This window comes from Balaenoptera musculus, chromosome 12 (assembly GCF_009873245.2).
Source record: "Balaenoptera musculus isolate JJ_BM4_2016_0621 chromosome 12, mBalMus1.pri.v3, whole genome shotgun sequence".
NCBI classification, from domain to species: Eukaryota; Metazoa; Chordata; class Mammalia; order Artiodactyla; family Balaenopteridae; genus Balaenoptera; species Balaenoptera musculus.
In genome coordinates this window covers 13,200,498-13,222,558 of record NC_045796.1, presented here as the reverse complement: position 1 = coordinate 13,222,558, position 22,061 = coordinate 13,200,498, and the positions used below count along the sequence as shown (strand labels likewise).

General features: G+C 34.8%; 1 protein-coding gene across 3 annotated transcripts in view; it reads left to right on the top strand.

The window, feature by feature from the left end:
• The first annotated feature begins 7,874 nt into the window (after positions 1–7,874).
• OPRM1 (opioid receptor mu 1) overlaps positions 7,875–22,061 on the top strand; it is a 168,215-nt gene continuing 154,028 nt past the window's right edge. The window contains exon 1 of one of the 3 annotated variants that reach the window (XM_036872213.1): positions 7,875–8,392. In XM_036872213.1, coding sequence (XP_036728108.1) covers positions 7,923–8,392 — 470 coding nt within the window. In that variant the 5' untranslated portion in view covers positions 7,875–7,922. The remainder of the gene's footprint in view (positions 8,393–22,061) is intronic. The other 2 variants (XM_036872215.1, XM_036872214.1) reach the window with 2 other exon arrangements.

The window sequence follows — 22,061 nt, the reverse complement described above, 5'->3', positions numbered from 1 at the left end:
CTGCATGAGCTGCTTGTAAATTTTGGAGATTAATCCTTTGTCAGTTGCTTCATTTGCAAATATTTTCTCCCATTCTGAGGGTTGTCTTTCCGTCTTGTTTATGGTTTCCTTTGTTGTGCAAAAGCTTTTAAGTTTCACTCGGTCCCATTTGTTTATTTTTGTTTTCATTTCCATTTCTCTAGCAGGTGGGTCAAAAAGGATCTTGCTGTGATTGATGTCACAGAGTGTTCTGCCTATGTTTTCCTGTAAGAGTTTGATGGTGTCTGGCCTTACATTTAGGTCTTTAATCCATTTTGAGTTTATTTTTGTGTATGGTGTTATGGAGTGTTCTAATTTCATTCTTTTACATGTACCTGTCCAGTTTTCCCAACACCACCTATTGAAGAGGCTGTCTTTTCTCCATTGTATATTCTTGCCTCCTTTATCAAAAATAAGGTGACCATATGTGCGTGGGTTTATCTCTGGGCTTTGTATCCTGTTCCATTGATCTATATTTCTGTTTTTGTGCCAGTACCATACTGTCTTGATTACTGTAGCTCTGTAGTATAGTCTGAAGTCAGGGAGCCTGATTCCTGCCGCTCCGTTTTTCTTTCTCAAGATTGCTTTGGCTATTCGGGGTCTTTGTGTTTCCATACAAATTGTGCAATTTTTTGTACTAGTTCTGTGAAAAATGCAATTGGTAGTTTGATAGGGATTGCATTGAATCTGTAGATTGCTTTGGGTAGTAGAGTCATTTTCACAATGTTGATTCTTCCAATCCAAGAACTTGGTATATCTCTCCCTCTTTTGTATCATCTTTAATTTCTTTCATCAGTGTCTTATAGTTTTCTGCATACAGGTTTTTTGTCTCCTTAGGTATGTTTATTCCTAGGTATTTTATTCTTTTTGTTGCAATGGTAAATGGGAGTGTTTTCTTAATTTCTCTTTCAGATTTTTCTTCATTAGTGTATAGGAATGCAAGAGATTTCTGTGCATTAATTTTGTATCCTGCTACTTTACCAGATTCATTGATTAGCTCTAATAGTTTTCGCATAGCATCTTTAGGATTCTCTCTGTAGAGTATCATGTCATCTGCAAACAGTGACAGTTTTACTTCTTCTTTTCCAATTTGGATTCCTTTTATTTCTCTTTCTTCTCTCATTGCTGTGGCTAAAACTTCAAAAACAATGTTGAATAATAGCAGTGAAAGTGGGCAACCTTGTCTTTTCCTGATCGTAGTGGAAATGGTCAGTTTTTCACCATTGAGGACTATGTTGGCTGCTGGCTTGTCAGATACGGCCTTTATTATGTTGAGAAAAGTTCCCTCTATGCCTACTTTCTGGAGGTTTTTATCATAAATGGGGGTTGAATATTGTCGAAAGCTTTTTCTGCATCTATTGAAATGATCATATGGTTTTTCTCCTTCAATTTGTTAATATGGTGTATCACATTGATTGATTTGCATATATTGAAGAATTCTTGCATTCCTGGGATAAACCCTACTTGATCATGGTGTACGATCCTTTTAATGTGCTGTTGGATTCTGTTTGCTAGTATTTTGTTGAGGATTTTTTGCATCTATGTTCATCAGTGATATTGGCCTGTAGTTTTCTTTTTTTGTGACATTTTTGTCTGGTTTTGGAATCAGGGTGATGGTGGCCTCGTAGAATGAGTTTGGGAGTGTTCCTCCCTCTGCTATATTTTGGAAGAGTTTGAGAACGATAGGTGTTAGTTCTTCTCTAAATGTTTGATAGAATTTGCCTGTGAAGCCATATGGTCCTGTGCTTTCGTTTGTTGGAAGATTTTTAATCACAGTCTCAATTTCAGTGCTGTGATTGTTCTGTTCATATTTTCTATTTCTTCCTGGTTCAGTCTCAGAAAGTTGTGCTTTTCTAAGAATTTGTCCATTTCTTCCAGGTTGTCCGTTTTATTGACATATAGTTGCTTGTAGTAATCTCTCATGATCCTTTGTATTTCTGCAGTGTCAGTTGTTACTTCTCCTTTTTCATTTTCTAATTCTATTGATTTGAGTCCTCTCCCATTTTTTCTTGATAAGTCTGGCTAATGGTTTATCAATTTTGTTTATCTTCTCAAAGAACCAGCTTTTAGTTTTATTGTTCTTTGCTATTGTTTCCTTCATTTCTTTTTCATTTATTTCTGAGCTGATCTTTATGATTTCTTTCCTTCTGCTAACTTTGGGGTTTTTTTGTTCTTGTTTCTCTAATTGCTTTAGGCATAAGGTTAGGTTGTTTACTTGAGGTGTTTCTTGTTTCTTAAGGTAGGAGTGTATTGCTATAAACTTCCCTCTTAGAATTGCTTTTGCTGCATCCCATAGGTTTTGGGTTGTCGTGTTTTCATTGTCATTTGTTTCTAGGTATTTTTTGATTTCCTCTTTGATTTCTTCAGTGATCTCTTGGTTATTAAATAGTGTATTTTTAGCCTCCATGTGTTTGTATTTTTTACAGATTTTTTTTCCTGTAATTGATATCTAGTCTCATAGCATTGTGTTCTGAAAAGATACTTGATATGATTTCAATTTTCTTAAATTTACCAAGGCTTAATTTGTGACCCAAGTTATGATCTATCCTTGAGAATGTTCCATGAGCACTTGAAAAGAAAGTGTATTCTGTTGTTTTTGGATGGAATGTCCTATAAATATAAGTTAAGTCTATCTTGTTTAATGTATCATTTAAAGCTTGTGTTTCCTTATTTATTTTCATTTTGGATGATCTGTCCATTGGTAAAAGTGGGGTGTTAAAGTCCCCTACTATGATTGTGTTACTGTCAATTTCCCCTTTTACAGCTCTTAGCATTTGCCTTATGTATTGAGGTTCTCCTATGTTGGGTGCATAAATATTTACAATTGTTATATCTTCTTCTTGGATTGATCCCTTGATCATTATGTAGTGTCCTTCCTTGTCTCTTGTAATAGTCTTTGTTTTAAAGTCTATTTTGTCTGATATGAGAATTGCTACTCCAGCTTTTTTTTGATTTCCTTTTTCATGAAATATCTTTTTCCATCCCCTCACTTTCAGTCTGTATGTGTCCCTAGGTCTGAAGTGGGTCTCTTGTAGACAGCATATATATGGGTCTTGTTTTTGTATACATTCAGCCAGTCTATGTCATTTGGTTGGGGCATTTAATCCATTTACTTTTAAGGTAATTATCCACATGTATGTACCTATTACCATTTTCTTAATTGTTTTGGGTTTGTTATTGTAGGTCTTTTCCTTCTCTTCTGTTTCCTGCCTAGAGAAGTTGTATTTACCTTTTGACCCAGAAATAACTCCAGGAATGTATCTAAGACACTCTGGCAAAAAAAAATATGAAAAGCACAGGGCTTTTTATTGCACTAGTATTTGTAATAGCAGAAGTCTGAAAACTCAATGGATTTAATGGACTGTAATATCCAGTTTTATATATAAAATTGTTTATGATAAAAAAATTTATGGAGAAAACAACATTTTTAAAATTATTGTCTTTAAGTCAGGGAGGAAGAGAAAGAGGTGGTGGGTAGAGAGTAGTTAAACTTCTTTAGAATGCACTTGACTTTGTATAATTCTTAGAGTGTATAAATCACTCTAAGAGTTTAAATTTCTGATAATACATATTTTAATGTTTCAGAACTGAATTGAAGAATTTATACTTAAAGTCATTTTCAAGTCTGTCAATTCTAATTCAACTTTTGTAACATAACATTAAATTATATTATGCAGTTAGTCATACGTATTTTGGCATGTGTGAAAGCAAAATATGTGTGGACCGTATTTTCACTGGGATAAGTGCTCTATTGTACAGTGGAGAAGCCTCAGTCTGGTGGAGAGTTTCTCAATTGGAAATCAGGTTATCAGACAAAAATCTAAAAAAGATCTTTAGAAATAAAAACTTTAATAGTTAATAATTGTATAAGAAAATAAAATTATTGGAGTTTATTCTCTTAATGGTTGTGTTCTCAAGGCTCAAATAGAAATGAAATTCCATATTTTAAGAAAGACATTTAGGCTTATGAATCACTTAAACTAAATGCTTGGATGAATTATTTGAAAGAGTTGATTGAGTTGAACTCGTAGACACCACCTTCAGTCCCTTAAAGGAATCAGATTCTTTAGGGTTAATTCTATGATATTAAATAGAGCATAATAATTTCAATAATTCTTCTTGCTAAACTCCAAGCTACATACAAGATATTAAAAAACCAAAAGACAAAGGACAAATTCTTTCATACACAAGCAGTCCTGCAAAGATCTCTTTGAAGTTGATTCTCATATTTTTATTTTACAGAGGAGGAAACCCAGTATCAGGAAGCATGAGTAACTTAACTAAGTCACAAGGATGTAAATAGCAGAGCCTGTTTTCTGATTTATCCCAGATGTCTCTCTCTTAAGTTTATCAAGCTGAGGTAGTTTTGAAATTTTTGTTTGTTTGTTTGTTTTATTTTTACCATGTAAATAAGGATATCTGTTCCATTTCACTGGATGTTTATGCAACAATACAGAGATCAGAATAATATTGTATTAAAATGCATTTATAGTCTCATTAGTTATACAAATTTCAACATTAAATAACAGAAAAATCTGTAAACAAATACATAAAATGTTCTTCTAGTGAAACCTTGGATGCCCCTTTTTTTATGAGCTTCAAACCACTGTAATAGTTTCATGTGTATATGTCTGTATTACTCATTAATAGCTGTTAACCATGTGTTCCATTAACAGCCACTCTCCAAAATATCAGGACTAAACTATTAAAACAAGTGTGGGATGATGGCAGTTATATGAATAACTAAAGCCAATATATTTTGAAGTTCAAGGAAGAGGAGGGACTTCTGGTACTTGCCTACGATCCAGCCTAGCTTTTACTGAATGCGTTGTTTTGAAGCAAATATTTTTATGAAAAAATGTATGATATAGGTTTTATATCAATGGTAAATCTTGACTGATAGATTAGTTTTTCTTTCTTCAAATAGAAAATACAGGCTAAGCAAAAAATATCAACAAAATGGCAGATATTGCTAGCATACAGGTAACATAATAAGGCTCAAGGAAACTAAAGTTTATATGGTTAGAATCCATGTTATAGAAAATAACTAAGCTTGTAATAAATTGACTTATTTATTTACAGTCCACCTCCTTTCACAAGAGACTTGAGGTTTCACGTAGACTTGAGACAACTCAGCTAGGAAATGTGCAATTATGGAGAAAAGGAAGAACACCTCATAAGAGTAACTAAGATATAATGTAAACTGGAATTTGAAGTCTTTTTACAGAATATACCAAGTGATATTTTTTTCTATAAAAGCTCTTTTCTGGATTTCTTTAGGCTGTCTTGATATTTGAAAGAGAAATTAAATTTGTTCTGCATTTTCCCAAACTGGATACTGAATAGATGGGACATACTGAGATATAGATGTTAATACAACTTCAGGGAAGCCTTGCAATCGTGTCCAGAAAATCCTGCATTCGAAACTGAGATAATAATTCTCCTTAATGAAAACTGAGAAAAGTAATAGAAAAGGAAAATATCAAATTTCAGTTAAAAATATATAGTTAAAACACAAAGCTCAAATTCCTACTCCATAGAACAACTACACTTTTATAAAATAGAATGAAAAACAAAAATGTTTCTGGAGAAGGACAATGGAAATTGGATTGCTCTTTGACAGTAGTTCTAGAAGAAAAGTCACATGACCAGTTGATTTATCTACATATAAAGTCCTGGCTGGTTGACAAAATATACTGAGTTAAAAAAAGATTAAAATGTTATCATTAGAGTATACCTGAAGTTTTTAAGCTGTGCCATTTAAAAAATCACTCAAATTATTTTAGATGACATTATTGTCTTAGTCATTTTGGGCTGCTATAACAAAATACCATAAACTGAGTGGCTTATAAACAACAGAAATTATTTCTCACAGTTCTGAAAGCTGGAGGTCTAAAATCATGGCGCCAGCATGGTCAGGTTCTGGTAAGGGGTCTCTTCTGCACTGCAGACTTCCAAACTGCTGTCTTCTCATTGTACCCTCACATAGCAAAAAGAGAGCTAGGGAGATCTCTGGGGTTTCTTTTACAAGGATAATAATCCCACTCATAAAGTTCCCACCCTCATGATCTACTTACCTCCCAAAGACCCCATCTTCTAACACCATCACTCTGGGGGTTAGGATTTCAATACATGAATTGGGGGGAGGGGCACAAACATTCAGTCCATAGCATTTATGAAACATGCTAATTAGTTTTCAACTTTTTTTTCCACTGATGAGAAAATTGTCACTCAGCCAGGTAAAGTAACAAATCCAAACTCCCTCAGCTAAAAAAGTTTTAAAAACTTACAAATCTAAGTTTCACAAAATGATCTGACTTCAAGGCAAGGGCTTATTATACTGTGCTTATTTGTCTTTCACATGAAGTAAGTTTAGACTGAGTCTGTGCGTCCTCAAGAGACTGAATAATGGCAGACAAATTTCAGCTCAATATGAGTGAATTAATATACTAGTTCATAGGAGAATATGTGGTAAGGCATTTTTATTCGTCTTTAGGAGATCTCTGTAGCTTTTTTTTTTTTTTTTGCTGAAATTATACTCTTCAACATAAAAAGATAAAACTAATACTGAACACTGGCAAAATCACATATGATTAGTAGAGTTTACTGGTGTTATCTGTTTTCAAGACAAATGATAAAATTAATATTGGAATTAAATGTTCTTACCAAGCTCCCTACCTCACCCCTGTCCCTGCTCCCCAAGAATATAGCTTTCTACAACCAATTGGGGGTATTTAATAATAATGTTTTTGTTAAAATATATATACATAGACAAATATTCCCATGTACAGAAATGAGAACTACTTCAGAATTAGTGTTAACTTTACCAAAACAAAGACAAAACAAAACAAAACCTTACTCTTGGTTGATTTACAAATTTATTTATAAAGTAGAAGCAATTGTAGATTTAGAGTTGAGTTATCAAATTTTAAAATGTATCAATAATCCTCAGCCTTGTGTGAGCCATTCCAGTTCCAGATGTCTATGTATCAATCGTTTCTCCTGGAATGTCTACACTAGAAAACACTGAAATAATGCAAATGTTTGGTTTTCACAATCTTCTACTAAGAAGCACATGTAGGAAGTCTGGAGATAAAAACAATAATTAATAATTCCAAATGTATGAGATTTATATATGGAATGTCACCGTTATCTTTCTTTGACTTTTCTGGGTACCACAACTCCCCGATTTCTGTACCCAGTTCCTATGCCTCTTCCTCACCAGGATAGAAATCAGATGCAAATAAAGCTTCTACTCTAGGAGAAATAAGGGAATCTGGAGTAAAGGGAATAGGTTTCCTCTCTAAAAGTTTGTTTTTCATTTCTTTTTCAGAGAAGGAATCACTCTTGTTTCAGGCAGGTTTGAAGGGTTGGAAATTCTCACTTGGTGATAAGAAACACACGGTTACATTTTCGCGGACAGGCGGGTCTGAGGCAAGGAGGGCTAAAGAAGAAGATTTTGTGTACCCTGCCCCCAAACGATTGCTTAGGCAGTAAGGATGGAAGAGCTCTGGGGTGCAGGGTGGTCAGAGTTGCATCAAGTCAATGTCTTTCCTGTCATGTTATACTGAGAATACGGCGCTGGAAAAAGAGTGATGTCAGCCCCCTTTCTTATGCTTTACAGCCGCCAAAAACTAACTCTCTTGTTTGTCTCACTCCCAGCCCCTTCTCTCCAACTCCCTTCCTGGTTCTGCCCCTCCTTAGAGGTGTTTGCACAGACGCGTGCCGAGCGGGGAAACCAAGTCGTTGGATCGCTTTGCGCAAAATCCACTTCTCTCTCCTCCCTCCGCTCCAGCCTCTAGATCCCGCACAGCCCTCCTTCCCTCCCCCCAGCGGTGTGGGGTTGACGATGTGTCTGTGTACTTCTAAGGTGGGAGAGGGTTACAAGCAGAGGATCCTGTCAGATGCTTAGCTCTCTCCTTCTGCCTGACTCTCCTGTCTGGCTCCGCCGGGGTTGGTCTATAAGAAATAGCCGGAGCTGTGGCAGCGGCGAGAGGAGGCAGCGGAGGCGCGTGGACCCTGAAAGTCCGGGTGCTCGTGGTTACTCGCAACGTGGTCCCAGCCGGCCGGTCGTCAGCACCATGGACAGCAGCACCGTTCCCAAGAACGCCAGCAATTGCACTGATCCCTTCACGCACTCTTCAAGCTGCTCCCCGGGACCTAGCCCTAGTTCCTGGGTCAACTTCTCCCACTTAGAAGGCAACCTGTCCGACCCATGCGGTCCGAACCGCACCGAGCTGGGCGGGAGCGACAGCCTGTGCCCTTCGACCGGCAGTCCTTCCATAATCACGGCCATCACCATCATGGCCCTCTACTCCATTGTGTGCGTGGTGGGTCTCTTCGGAAACTTCCTGGTCATGTATGTGATTGTCAGGTAAGGAAGGCTACAGGGCTCCGAGTGCAGATTTCAGCGGCTAATAGGGGCATAAAGGGTGTTCGGCGGGAGGATGAGAAAAGGGAGGTCAACAGGGGAGAGTATGGAGGTGACAGGAGGTGGAGAGGTTGCTGTTTGAGTACAAAAACCTACTTTTCTATTCTTCGCTCCGTTGATAAAGAAACAATCCAACATTTTGGGAACAGAGAAGTTGCTCTGGTAAAACTATAAAGCTCTGGCAAAAAAAAAAGTCTATCTTACAGCTTGCTTATACTGAGCCAAGAGGGCTCTTGGCTCTTGGACACAGTGTCCCACAATCCCTTCCAAAGGAGCTGTGGAAACAATAATTTGTGAATAATGGAAGAGAAATTCTAGTTATTTTACCCCTAATTGGGGAGAGGAGGGGCAGGTTTCCTTCTCAGTTCTTTTCAGAGATGAACCTTGACAACTTTACTACTCCTGCAGGTCCCAGTGGATTTTGCTGCACCACTGGCCCACCTTCCTCTTCCTTGGTCATAGCAGCCCTTATTCCACTCTTTCTTCCATCTTGAGGCCACACTCATAGAGGAAGTTTTTCTGGTGTCTTTCCACAGTAAATAGTGTCGTTTTGCTGTAACAAACATGATAGCTGTGTTGTCTAGACCAGTTTGCAGTTGGCAGGTGCAGATCTGCTAGGAGAGTCACAAAGTGAATGAGGAATAGGTAGGATGGTTCAGAACTGCAGGACATGACGGTTTTTCAATGCCTCCAAAAGCTGAAACTAGTTAGAAGTGACCAAAGGCAGCATAATTCTGGATTATAAACTATTACATAAGAAGTTGTAATGGTTGCTCTGGAAAAATTAAAAAGTGTCTTTATCCAATGAAATTATTTCAGAAGAGTTTGTGGCCCACTTTCTATTTGCCCAGATGTTCCAGGTTTATTTGGCAAAGAGTGTGCAAACTCTCAGCATTAATTGAGATTGTTGTAAATAGATTGTGTTAGTGTTGATGTGCATAGTCAAATCCTACATGTTAATATGGAATACTATATTTTCACTTTTGTTGAAGTAGATAATTATTTTAATACTTTAAAATGGCTCCTGATTTAGGATTTTCTTTCTACTAGGAGTTCTATGTATGTAGCGAGCATGGCATTTTCATATTTGGCTACAATATTGGCTTCATCTATTCAGCAAGTATTGCAGGTTTCAATGGAGCTCTTTAATCATTTAACAATCATTTTCTCCATTATGCTTCCATTGTCAATGTGCTGCAAGTTGCTTGTAATCAGTTCTTTCTACCTTTATGTACGATTTATTTAATTAATGATTGTTAAAGTGTAAAATTAATTTTCCTGATCTTTTGATGAGGAATAAGATAAGTAGTTTCTCTGAGAAAAGAGCACCATCTATTGCAAAGAAGGCTAACAACAAAAGGAAAAATGCAGGGAGAGAATCAATGGAAGAATTTATTTTTAAAAACATTACTTTATGTAATTCAATATAAAGCTTCATATCAAAGATAAAAACTGTCTCTTTTGCATTTATGATAATAAAAATAACAATTAAAGGTCTGCTTCATGAAAGGAAAATGTTTCTCATTTCTCCCAAGAAAATTCATAGAATCATAAGGTTATAGGGCTAGAAGGGAAACTAGAGCTTTTCTAGGCTAGGTGATTAAAATGTAGCAGAGAAAATATAAATGATTTCTCCAAGGACAGATAATTCATTAGTTCAGTACCATGGAATTGCTCTTAGCCAATATAATTTTGTGTTTATTAGAGTGGCAAATCATGATTTGAGTTAATTCAACTAAAAGATTGACAGAGTAGGTTTAGATAATAATGTGGAAATAATAAATCAGTCCAAATTTATGCCTGTAATCCTGGAAAATGAAGGATAAATAGAAATTACCAAACCATCTTGATACCCTGCCATCTCAAACATAATCTTTTATGCTCTGTTATTGCTTCTCTTGGTATTTTCCTTCCTGACTTTTCTCCCCTCTAGTTTATGCTTTTCTATAAAGCGAGAGCCAATAGAGCAGCAGCTGGCTGTGAAATAAGCAGATTGGTTTCATTCTAATGTTTAAGAGATTACTAGTTGGGTGAGTTTGTTTTAAAGGCATTAAAATGTAAAGCCTCTGAACTTTTGATGACTTGGAAAAGGATGGTGACATTGTCTCTGAGAACATGAAATTATGCTTTACTTTTCTGTGCTTAAAGTTTTAACAAAATACATTCACTTTGTTATACAACAGAAACTAACCCGACATTGTAAAGCAATTATACTCCAATAAAGGTGTTAAAAGAAAAAAAAAAAGGGCACCACAAACACCCACCTGTTGCAAGTCAGATGTTTAATTCCAAGGTCAGGTAATCCTCTGGGTATATGACTGTGAAACAGAAAAATAGTTCAGTGACCAATGAAGTGATGAGGAAAGCCTCTGGGGAGTGAAGAAACTATATCTATTTAGCTGAGAAATTTAACTGGACTGTCTCCAGCTGTGGTTATTTCACTACAAAATGATCAGTTAGGGGACATTATTGCCTCTGTTATAAAGATGAATATAATGCTGCATCTACTAAAGTACTGAGGTGAAATGCTTACTTCCTGCTATTATTTAAAATTCAACAAATACTTTTGAATTTTCAAGTAGTTACGGTTTTCTAATCAGATTAAGATTACATTTATTAGTATGTCTTAACACATTGAGTGAACCATGAGGTCCGATGACTATGGTAACAAAAACAACAGCAAAAATAACAGGTAATATAGATGCCATGAAAGAGTAATGATTTTCAGTTCTGTATCTTAACTCCACCATCATCATACCTTCATCAACAACATTATTAAATAATATAACTTAAGTAACATTCTTACACAGTGCTGTTCTAAGGAACATAAGGGAGGAAAAGAGATACTGCTACATGATCTAAAGTTTTAAAATTCAGATGTTGAATGATAGACTGTTATAACTGTTCATTATCTGAAAGTTTTTTTGGTTTTAAAGAAAAAAATTACTTGCATGGTAACTATATATTAAAAATTACCACAGATATTCTGGAAAAGTAAGATGATAAAATATTATAATATGTGGCAATCATTTAAAATGGGATAATAGTATATTATTGTCAAGAATGTTTTAAAGAAAAAAAAATCCATCAAAGTAATACACAAAGTTATAGCCACCAGGAGTGTTTCACTTATTGAAAATACTTGACCAAAGTATAGAATTAACCATAACTGTAAAAACTGATATAGTCCCAGATGTATTTATTTTGTGAGTTTTTTTAAGAGATTTGTCCATTTAGTCATGGTCTATGCAGACACTGTTGGAAAAAGTAAAGGGTTAGAAACTGTTAGATCTCTGGGGGCTATGTAAGCCATCCTTCCAAATAAAGTTCCAGTGAAGAGTGCCAAATTATATGGGTTTCTTTTTTAAGATTATTTCTTAATTTGATGAGATAAATTCTCAATATGACTAGCTATCAGATAAGAGCATTTAAATATATGCAAGATGTTATTGTCTTTGATTTCACTAAGAAGTATTTCTAATTTTAAAACATGTCCTATGATCTCTGTGTATTAAATATTATTAAATATTTGATTCAGGTTTAAAGTACAGAATGATCAGCGGAGAGCTCCTAGTAATGTCTATCACAATGTAAACTGTAACTGCTGTTTCCCATACAGGTGCTAATTCTGTTGGGAACACCTCTTTCTCAGTGTGTCCTGACAACACTAAATGGTTTTTCATTTCCTCAGTTGTAAGCTACATCTCTGTCATTTGCATAGAGTTATCACTGAGTTTCTTTTCCTTCTCTCCTTTCATGAATGAGCTATCTTATACTTTATGAAGTATTTCCAACATAAAGAAATGTATAGAGAATAATATGATTCTTCACCTTTAAACCTTATATATAATTATGATAATTATATATACCTCTAATAATATATATGTTATATTATATATAATAATATATATTTATATATACATAATACATAATTGTATATAATTTACATATTTTATACAATACATATAATACATAATTGTATATACATAATAATATATAATATATATAAGAAGCCATCTCTCTTCTCCCATTATACTCCCTCCCCCGAGACTATCACTATTGTAAATTTGGTGGTTATTATTCATATACATATTTTTAAAATTTTATTTCACATGTGTGTTTCCACAAACGAAGGGTAATCATTTAAACATGCTCTTCAAACTGCATATATTATTTATATTTTATATTAATGTTGATACACATAATTTCACTATTTGCCAAGAGTTGTTCAGGTTCCAGCAGATCAAGGATAGAAACAAACGTCAAACAAAATAACATAAAAGCAAGCAAACAAACAAAAACTCAGGTCATTACCTCTCCTATATACTTTTAATTTATCTCTAAGCATGTGTTTTAAATTAATGTAAAGATTTCTTTGTGTTTTCCCATAGTGACAAATATTTCCATGTTACTTATCTACAATATTCAAAAAAATGTTTTCAGCAACTGCTGCAACAAATATATCTGTTCATGAATATAACCCAGGCATAATTTCTCCACTTCTAAGAAGGAGATAGAAATAATTTCTGACTACTTCAAAATGTCAATATTTGACAATATTTACTTTGGGGTTTTGTAAGCCTTGGAGGACCCCTTACACATAAAAGCTGAAATGTTATTTCTTTTAGTAATGCACTTTAGTTATAAATTGAAACCAAATTTTTTCAGTCGGCAGGAAAAGATAAACTCATTTCAATAGATAATAGCTGATTCACTTTGTTATAAAGCAGAAACTAACACACCATTGTAAAGCAATTATAATCCAATAAAGATGTTAAAAAAAAAAAGAATACATATTTCTTAAGAATCCTGTCTTACAACTTCTATTCTAAATCTTATAGAATTGTCATCATATAAATTAAAACAGGTTGTTTAACACTAAAAAAAAAAAGCATTTTAAAATACATTGATGATAAATATGAAGACTAAATGTTGAGTGGAATTTTAAAATATGAGACTCTCATTTTCTCCTAATTCATAGAGAAATTACTTGAATATTTGCCTTCAGATATTAATCACATTCTGGATGTTGCATTGCAAAACTGATCAGAGAGATAGTGGCTCTACCGAATCTAACCAAGTGAACCTTTATAAGCCAATGGGTAGGGCAGGTAGGGCTTTTACACATGATGAAACACGTGATGGGTTCTATCAAGTGAGAGAGAGAGATCAATCTAGTCTAGATATCAGTTTCTGTCTAGGCAAGAATATTATCAAGTACAGTTTGCTTTTTTAATTCAATCATGTATTAGTTTATCAGTTGCATATATTTAAACTTCCGTTTTTAGAAATACAAGGGAATCAATTTAATTTTGAGAATTTTATTTCAATATGCAGAATTAAATGGACCACATAAGTTTTTAAATTGGCGCGCCATACCTAGGTATCTAGTGACAGACTGATGATTGAAACATATGGACATCCATTTTGTTTTCAAGCTATTCCCTCTAATTTTGATAAATGATAATACAAACATAAAACTTGTCTTCATGCCATGAACTCACTGTCATATTTAATATGGAACATAGCTTGTGGATTTTCTTCTTCAGCTGTTTTTACATATTCCCTTGAAGAATGTTGCATATGTAGTCCACCTTCATTATTCATGGATTCTGTGTTTGCAAACAAGCTTACTTGCTAAAATTTACTTGTAACCCTAAAGTCCGTATTCATGGGCTTTTGGGGTCTGTCGCAGACATGTGCAGAGTTGCTCTGATGGGCAAATTCCCAGCTGAGGTCAAATGAAACAACACTCTGCCTTCCTGCTTCAGCTCTCAGAGTGTAAATATTTCCTGTCTGAGGTCTATTTAGGACTACATTTTTAGCATTTTTTATTTTTTTGTTGGTGGTGATTTCACTGTTTAAAATGGCCCCAGGTGGATTGACATGTACACACTGTTATATTTAAAATAGAGAACCAACAAGGACCTACTGTGTAGCACAGGAAACTCTGCTCAATATTCTGTAACAACCTAAATGGAAAAAGAATTTGAAAAAAATAAATACATGCATATGTATATCTGAAACACTTTGCTGTACACCTGAAACTAACACAACATTGTTAATCATCTATACTCCAATATAAAATAAAAATTTTAAAAATAGTCCCAGGTGTAGTGTTGAAGTGCTGTGTAGTGTCCTAAGCACAAGATGGCTGTGAGGTACCTAATGGAAAAAGGAGGTGTATTAGATAAGCTTCACGTGGGTGTCATAGGGGTGTTGGTCATGAGTTCAGAGTCAATGAATCAACAATATATATTAAATAATATGCCTTTAAACAGGAACACACATAACAGAACGTTATGTATTGATTAGTTCATGAAAATGTGATTGGAGGCTCACAGGAACCTCCCCCTGTATTTATTTGCTCTAGAAGCAAAGTTTCAGTCTTCTCTAATTCAGTAGGTAAAGTGAGTCTATAGAACAAAACTACCATGAATGAGAATTGACTGTAATAACTTTTTTTTTTCACTCTTTAAAATTTTACTTTCTGTGTTTAAATTATAAGAGTAACAATCTATTTCCCATTCAAAGTTTGTGGACTTATATGTAGATATATATATGTTTTATTTGAATTTATTATTTGCTGATATCAATCCACTGGTACAGTTCAGTTTTCATAATTTTGCATATTGAAATAAAATTCTCAAAATTAAATTGATTCCCTTACATTTCTAAAAATAGAAGTTTAAATATAATTGGGATTATGTAATAATCCCATGTGAATGTCTGGATTATACTTACAATTTAGGATTTAGTTCAGTTGTCTGAAGTCTTATGCTTTTTTTTCTGGTAAAGCTCTAAACTCCAGAAAGAAAACTTTCACCTAATTAGTAGTATATAATTGCACTATAGTCATACAATCACAACTATTACTTGATACTTTTTTTTTGCTAATCACTTTATTTTTTTAATTTTTATTTTATATTTGAGTATAGTTCACTTACAGTGTTGTGTTAGTTTCAGGTGTACAGCAAAGTGATTTAGTTATACATACACCTATATCTATTCTTTTTCAGATTCTTTTCCCATATAGGTTACTACAGAATATTGAGTGGAGTTCCCTGTGTTATACAGGTCTTTGTTGATTATCTGCTTTATATATATAGTGTACTTGATACTTTTACTCAACAAACTTTGGAGTAATTTTTAAGCCACAAAATTCTTACTCTAGTTTTCAACAAGAAACTAAACTGCCTACAATTTAATGGCTCCAGGTGTGTGAATTAGCCTGGTCCCTCCACACTGAGAAGGGTGAGAATGCTCAAATAAAGTAGGGATGTAATCTGGAACCTAAAAACCTATTTTATATCAAGATGTTTTTGCGAGCCAATGTAAAGTTTGGATTTAAATGATTCCAAGATAAGAATCTCACCTCATTTTACTATATTTAGGTGCACATACAACTCACACTCATCAGGTGAAGAGGGATCACCTCTCAGTCTAGACCAGGGGGTGACAAATGTTTACTGTAAAGGGCCAGAAAGTAAATATATTAGGCTTTGCAACCACATGGTCTCTGTCACAATTATTCCACTCTGCCATTGTAGCCCAAAAGTAGCCATGGACAAAATGCAAATGAATGGACATGACTATGTTCCAGTAAAACTTTAGGTAGACACTAAAATTTGAATTTCCATATAATTTTCACGTGCCTCAAAATATTATTTTTCTCAACCATTAAAAAATATAAAACTACCTACAAACTTATTTTTGTTTTTTGATTATTCTAACCATGAAGATGTAAAAGGCAGACATGTAAAAACTTAGCTCCTAAAATATTTCTCATTAATGATAAAAAAAAGATTGATTTTCTAACTAGCATTTTTTAATAATTTTACCTAATCTTTTAGTTGACTTTTATGAAAATCCATACATTTGATTATCAGGAAAATAATTATGCCACATCTTCTTTTGTTAACTCATTTTACAAGAATGAAATGATTCTTCATTCAGTACAAAAAAATGCAAACCTTCATTTTGGTTTACTTGATTATACAATGCAAATTATTCCACAATAAGTGTTACCAAATTACTTCCTTGTAGCAGCCTCAGATTAAAAACAGCCAAACTAATTATTATACATATAAAAAAATTAAAATACAAATTAGAATGTAAAACCATTCTTAGCTGACAGATTTGGCCCACAAGCTGTCATTTGCCAAACTCTGGTACAAATGTGCTAAATAAAACTTAGTGGTCAGAAAAAAGAACATATCTCCTTCTTTGGCAAATTTGATTGCATTTTGTTGTTTACTAGAAGGAAACAAAGCATTTTGTAAAAATAACCTAGTACCACCTTGCAGTATTTTTCAACATGAAGAAATATCAATACAAAATGAAGTTTAACACAAATCAGAAAAGCGGTCATAGATTTTTATGACAGAGGATACTGCTTTTCTGAAACTGATGTTGAAGTTAAAATAGTTAAAATAGTAATCACACAGGATCATCTCCATGTCACCCCAGGTATCCATCTTCAACCCCCAACTCTTCATCCGACCCAGACAAACCACAATATTCATTACCACTCTTGGCCAGTGATTAGGGAGTAAGTGCTTAGAAAATAGCGGTTCTGAAAAATTTCCATCCATTAAATATGCTTTGTGGTTATCTTAAATCAGTGCAATTTTCTAGGCCTTTTCACAGTATTTTCATCTTCAATCATTTGAAGCTTTCAGGAAAAATTGAAATTGTCATCTGTAAATTCACATTAACTTCTTAGCAAATATGAAATCTGTCCTCAAAGACACCTATGCCTACACACACACCCACCCCCGTGCACCCAGATGGTGACTGGCAGCTTCATTTCCCTCCACCTCTCTTTAGGCCCTTTGAAGCACAAAAGCTCATTGCTTGGATTTTTTTTCCTCTTCTTTTTGACTTACGTAACTTGCTCATTTTTAAAAAATTTGTTTTCTGTCGTTCTCAAAAGTTGCTTTGAAAAATGTTATTCTCTGTGTTTTAGAACTTAGACTGTCCAGCTGCATAAAGAGGACTAGGGTAAGCCTAGGTGTTCTGTGGTATTTGTAATCCCTTGACTTCCTGCCCATGGTTTCCCTCAATCATTTCCTAAAACTCACTGAAATCTCCTCCCTGCCTGATTTCTCATCTTTAATTCAGTCCCCATCTGTATCCAAATGACTGCTTCTTTGACCACTTGTGTTCAGAGAGAACTTTCTAGCATGTACACGAATTCTTTAGATCAGCCAGATGGCCACCAGGTACAAGTTTGCAAGGAGAGCTAAGTTAGGGAGAGTTTTAACTGGGTGATAAATAGTCCAGCTGAAGAATGCTACAGTTCCCAGAATCTCTTAGGTGAGATTTGGATCTAAATTCTAGCAAGAAACCCAGACAGGATAAAATGAATAATAAAATTTGAATTTCCTTCCAGTTAACTCATGGAACATCAGAGCTATTGCATAAATCCTTGCGACGCACTTAAGAGACAAAGAAGGAGAAGACCTCCCAGATAGTCCATTCCAGTGGTTCTCAATCTTGGTTGCACATCAGATTCACCTGGGAAGACTTTTAAAAAAGAAAGAAAGAAAATCCACTTCCACCTAAGGCTAATTAAATTAGAAACTCTGGGCATAACTCCCGGGCACAGGTAGGTCTAAAATCTCCCTTGGTGAGTCTAATGTGCAGTTGAGATTGGGGCACACAGATCTGGACCAACCTACCTATTTCATGGATGAGAGAGCAGCCCTGTTTGACAAGGAGGTTTAAGAGATCTGTCCATGTTTCCTTTCTCTGAACATTATGAAGCTGCTTGTAGAATAAATAGTAAATTAAACTACCTCCCAGAAAAGCTAAAGCTCAGGATGTTTTAACAATTTTCCTAAAGTTGACCAATCATCTCTCTTCATAGCAGGCGCACTGGCATGGAAACAGTGCTAATTCTGGAATGAGGAATAAAAATCATATTCAACCTCACATAAATTTTAGGTCCAAATTAGATAAGATATATGGAAATGGGTGGTAAATTCTAAAAGTGTTATATGAGAGAAATGAGTTTTGTTATTCGCTTCCCTCCCACTGGGAATTTCTTCTCTTCCCTCCCACTGGGCTCACACCATCGGCATGTGAGATCTCAACTTTCACCCACTACTCCTGCTTCACCATAGATCAATCATATTATTATTCTTACATTTTGAAATGCAGTTTATCATTCTGGAATCACAGTTTCTGCAGAGGCAAGGCAAGGCATTGCGTGGGTGTTACTGTTGTCATTCTTTGATTCATTCCAATGCACTGGATCACTCCAATATCATTTTGTTCAGCAACCATGATGACGGGAAGAGAATTCTAAGGACACATAACTGCAGTTTACTCGGCTCCCTATTGATAAGTCTTTCTATATTATGTGATAAGTTAATGGAGAAAAAAGACGCAAACCAATTATTGTTTGGAAAAAGAATAGCTATTTTTAACTTAAATATTTCACATTTAAACTGGTGTTATAGTCCAAGTGTCTAAAGCAGAATCCAAGTCTAAATCTTGACTGCATATAATGAAACTCCTTTTTACTCAGCAGAGTAGTTTACTTGAATTAAAAGAAATAACTTGTAATGATGGTGTCCTTTGAACACGAGCTTTGGAAATTCAGGAATTTAACATACCATCCCTGTGAAAAGTCCTGGCTTCTGTTATGAGTCTGACTCACTAATCACAGTAAAACTGTTCAAAAAGATAGAGGTCTTCACGGAGGATGCATTTGTGATGGTACCGTGAGTCCGTGTGAATGTCTATTCCTAACACCTTCATAATGGATTTTTCCAGGACTTGCAAGGCAATGCCTGTCAACTTTTAAATCAGAGTAGTAAACTCTATAAATAAAGCAAGCACAAGGTAGAAAATAACATCCTTGAGACCTACGGTGTCCCTGAGAACTGAGAGGATTCCAAGTACAGAAACTGTGGAACAAGGAGATCAGTGAAAGAAAAGGCCTTTGCTTCTGAGCATTTTTTCACTGAAACACTGGGTTCAGTGCCACTGAAAGGTTGAGCATTTTGTGGGGGACTATTAATGTTAATTGAAAAATGCTGCTGACAGTATAACCTGCACATCAGAACTTGATTGCGCCTGCCAAGAAGAACAAGGGAAATTTTTATCAACATTATAATTTAACACTTACTCAGCCCCATCAGCTCTAAAGAGGAAACCACATGGGTTGAAGGAAATTATATATGAGCATGTTTCTGATGATGTTGGTGATCCAAGGCCACGAAAATAAGAGCTTCTATTAAAAGCAGACAATGTTAATTGAGATCCTTCAAACAGTCACTCCTTCTGATGACAAAAGGAAGCTTATTTAACCACTTTGCAAAATAAACAAAATATATATTTAAAGAATAAATATAATGCCTTAAAATTAGATAGGACTTTACTTTTTCATTACATTGAATAATTTGATTTTGTAAAATTTTTGTGAGTTTAAACAAGGAAAAAAATTGTAAATCAAACTAATGCTAAAGAGGATGAAACTGAAGCTCATTTATTTGCTATGTTTGTTGAACACTACTTACAAAGCACCCTCCTAGAAGCTCCAAAATCTACCACTGAGCAAAATAGACCCAGTCCTACCTCTCCCCAAAAGTACAGTCTAGTGGAGAAGAAAATTAACTCATCTCACCAGCTGATAAATGCCAAAGATAGGACCAGGATAACTAACCCAGTGTTCTTCAACCACACTATCAGACAAACACTATTCCCAAGGTTTATTACAATTACTGTAGTTTATCTTCCTCCATCACCAAGCCTAGCAATGGGAAACCTTTTGATTTAAGTCTTTATTTAATTTTCTGAATTTCATTAAAGGTATTATTTATGTTTCAGAGACAAGATAGAGAAAAGTGAGTGGAGTGGGGCTTGGTTAATTTTCATAGAAAAATGAAACAGAATCCTATTGACCAGGATTTACAAGTATTTCTCAAAGCAGATGTTATAAACATTCCACAAATACTAAGGATAAAGCAATGGAATAGTAGTCTGGAATGAATGGGATTCACAGGAAGAAAATCTCAAGAACCATTGCTGTGGGACATTCATTAGTGTGTCACTACACTGAAACAATGTTCATTTTATTTCTGAATACCCTGTCACACATAAACATAGGCAGCAGAAAGCTCAAGTTAGATGTCAGACCCAAAACTTCCGTTCTTTAAAATTACTATCCATTTTGTGGAATTTAGGACACAAGTATCAAAGGAGAAATCGATGCCATCTTTTGAAAAAGGATCATTACTCTGAATAAAAGTAGACGTTTCCTGCCTATAAATAAATATGTCACATTCCCACAAAATACATTGGTACATTGGTACGAGTCAATGCCACAAAGCATAGATTAAAATACATAAACCACGCCAATGATAATTTCCACAAGAGTACTATTTTCTCAACACTTCAGAAACTCAAAAATAAGAGCATATGAATGAATGAAAGAACGTGCCCATCTACACACCCTTGCAGACTTACTAGAGAATGGACTTGAGGATACAGGGAGGGGAGACGGTAAGCTGGGACAAGGTGAGAGAGTGGCATGGACATATATACACTACCAAATGTAAAATAGATAGCTAGTGGGAAGCAGCCGCATAGCACAGAGAGATCAGCTCGGTGCTTTGTGACCACCTAGAGGGGTGGGATAGGGAGGGCGGGAGTGAGGGAGACGCAAGAGGGAAGAGATATGGGAACATATGTATATGTATAACTGATTCACTTTGTTATAAAGCAGAAACTGACACACCATTGTAAAGCAATTATACTCTAATAAAGATGTTTAAAAAAAAATGAAAAAAAGAAAGCATATTTTACATAAAGATATATGTCCTTTATCAAAAAATGTACTCTTCTGGAATAATAATAGAAACCATACTTTTGTGTAGCTGAAATATTTTGTCCACACAGTAGTTTGAAGTTAAGTTGATATTTGAAACATAATATATTGGTCAACTTTCTAGTTAAAATAGATGAAGAAGTGGAGTTTAACATACCAAATCTTTGGGTAGGGGAGATAATTGGTGAAGGAAAATAGCTGTGATTTTAGAACAATCTAGGCTATGATGCATCAGTTATCTTTAGCACACATGAGAAAGCATGCTAAAAAAATTAATATAAGCAAAAGTAACACTTTTATGCTAAGTATAAACATTTAAGCTGCGTCTTGTTGGAGAATAGTATCTGCCTCATTAAATTTGAAACCCATGAGAGGTATCACCATCATCAACATCACCTTAGCTAACATTTATTGAAAGTTACTACAAATTAGACTCCAAACCAATAATCCTTAAATATACTATTTTAAAATTTTTTCGTGTTTACACCAACCATTTAAGGAAGACACCAATATCTTCCAAGTTTTACAGATGAAGAAAATAAAACTCAGAAAATTTAATTAATAAGCCCAAATTTGTCCAGCAAATAAATGATAGTACTAAGATTTGAATCAAGATCTATATGACCCTGAAACTTAAGGTCTTTCAAAACTGCTATGTTTACTTGCGTCAAGGTGAGATTTTCAAGCTAGTTACTGAGGCTTCACTAGGATAGCTGATTAGCCTGTTATCTTACCTTACATATCATACCTCCCAGAATGTTCCCTAATTGACAA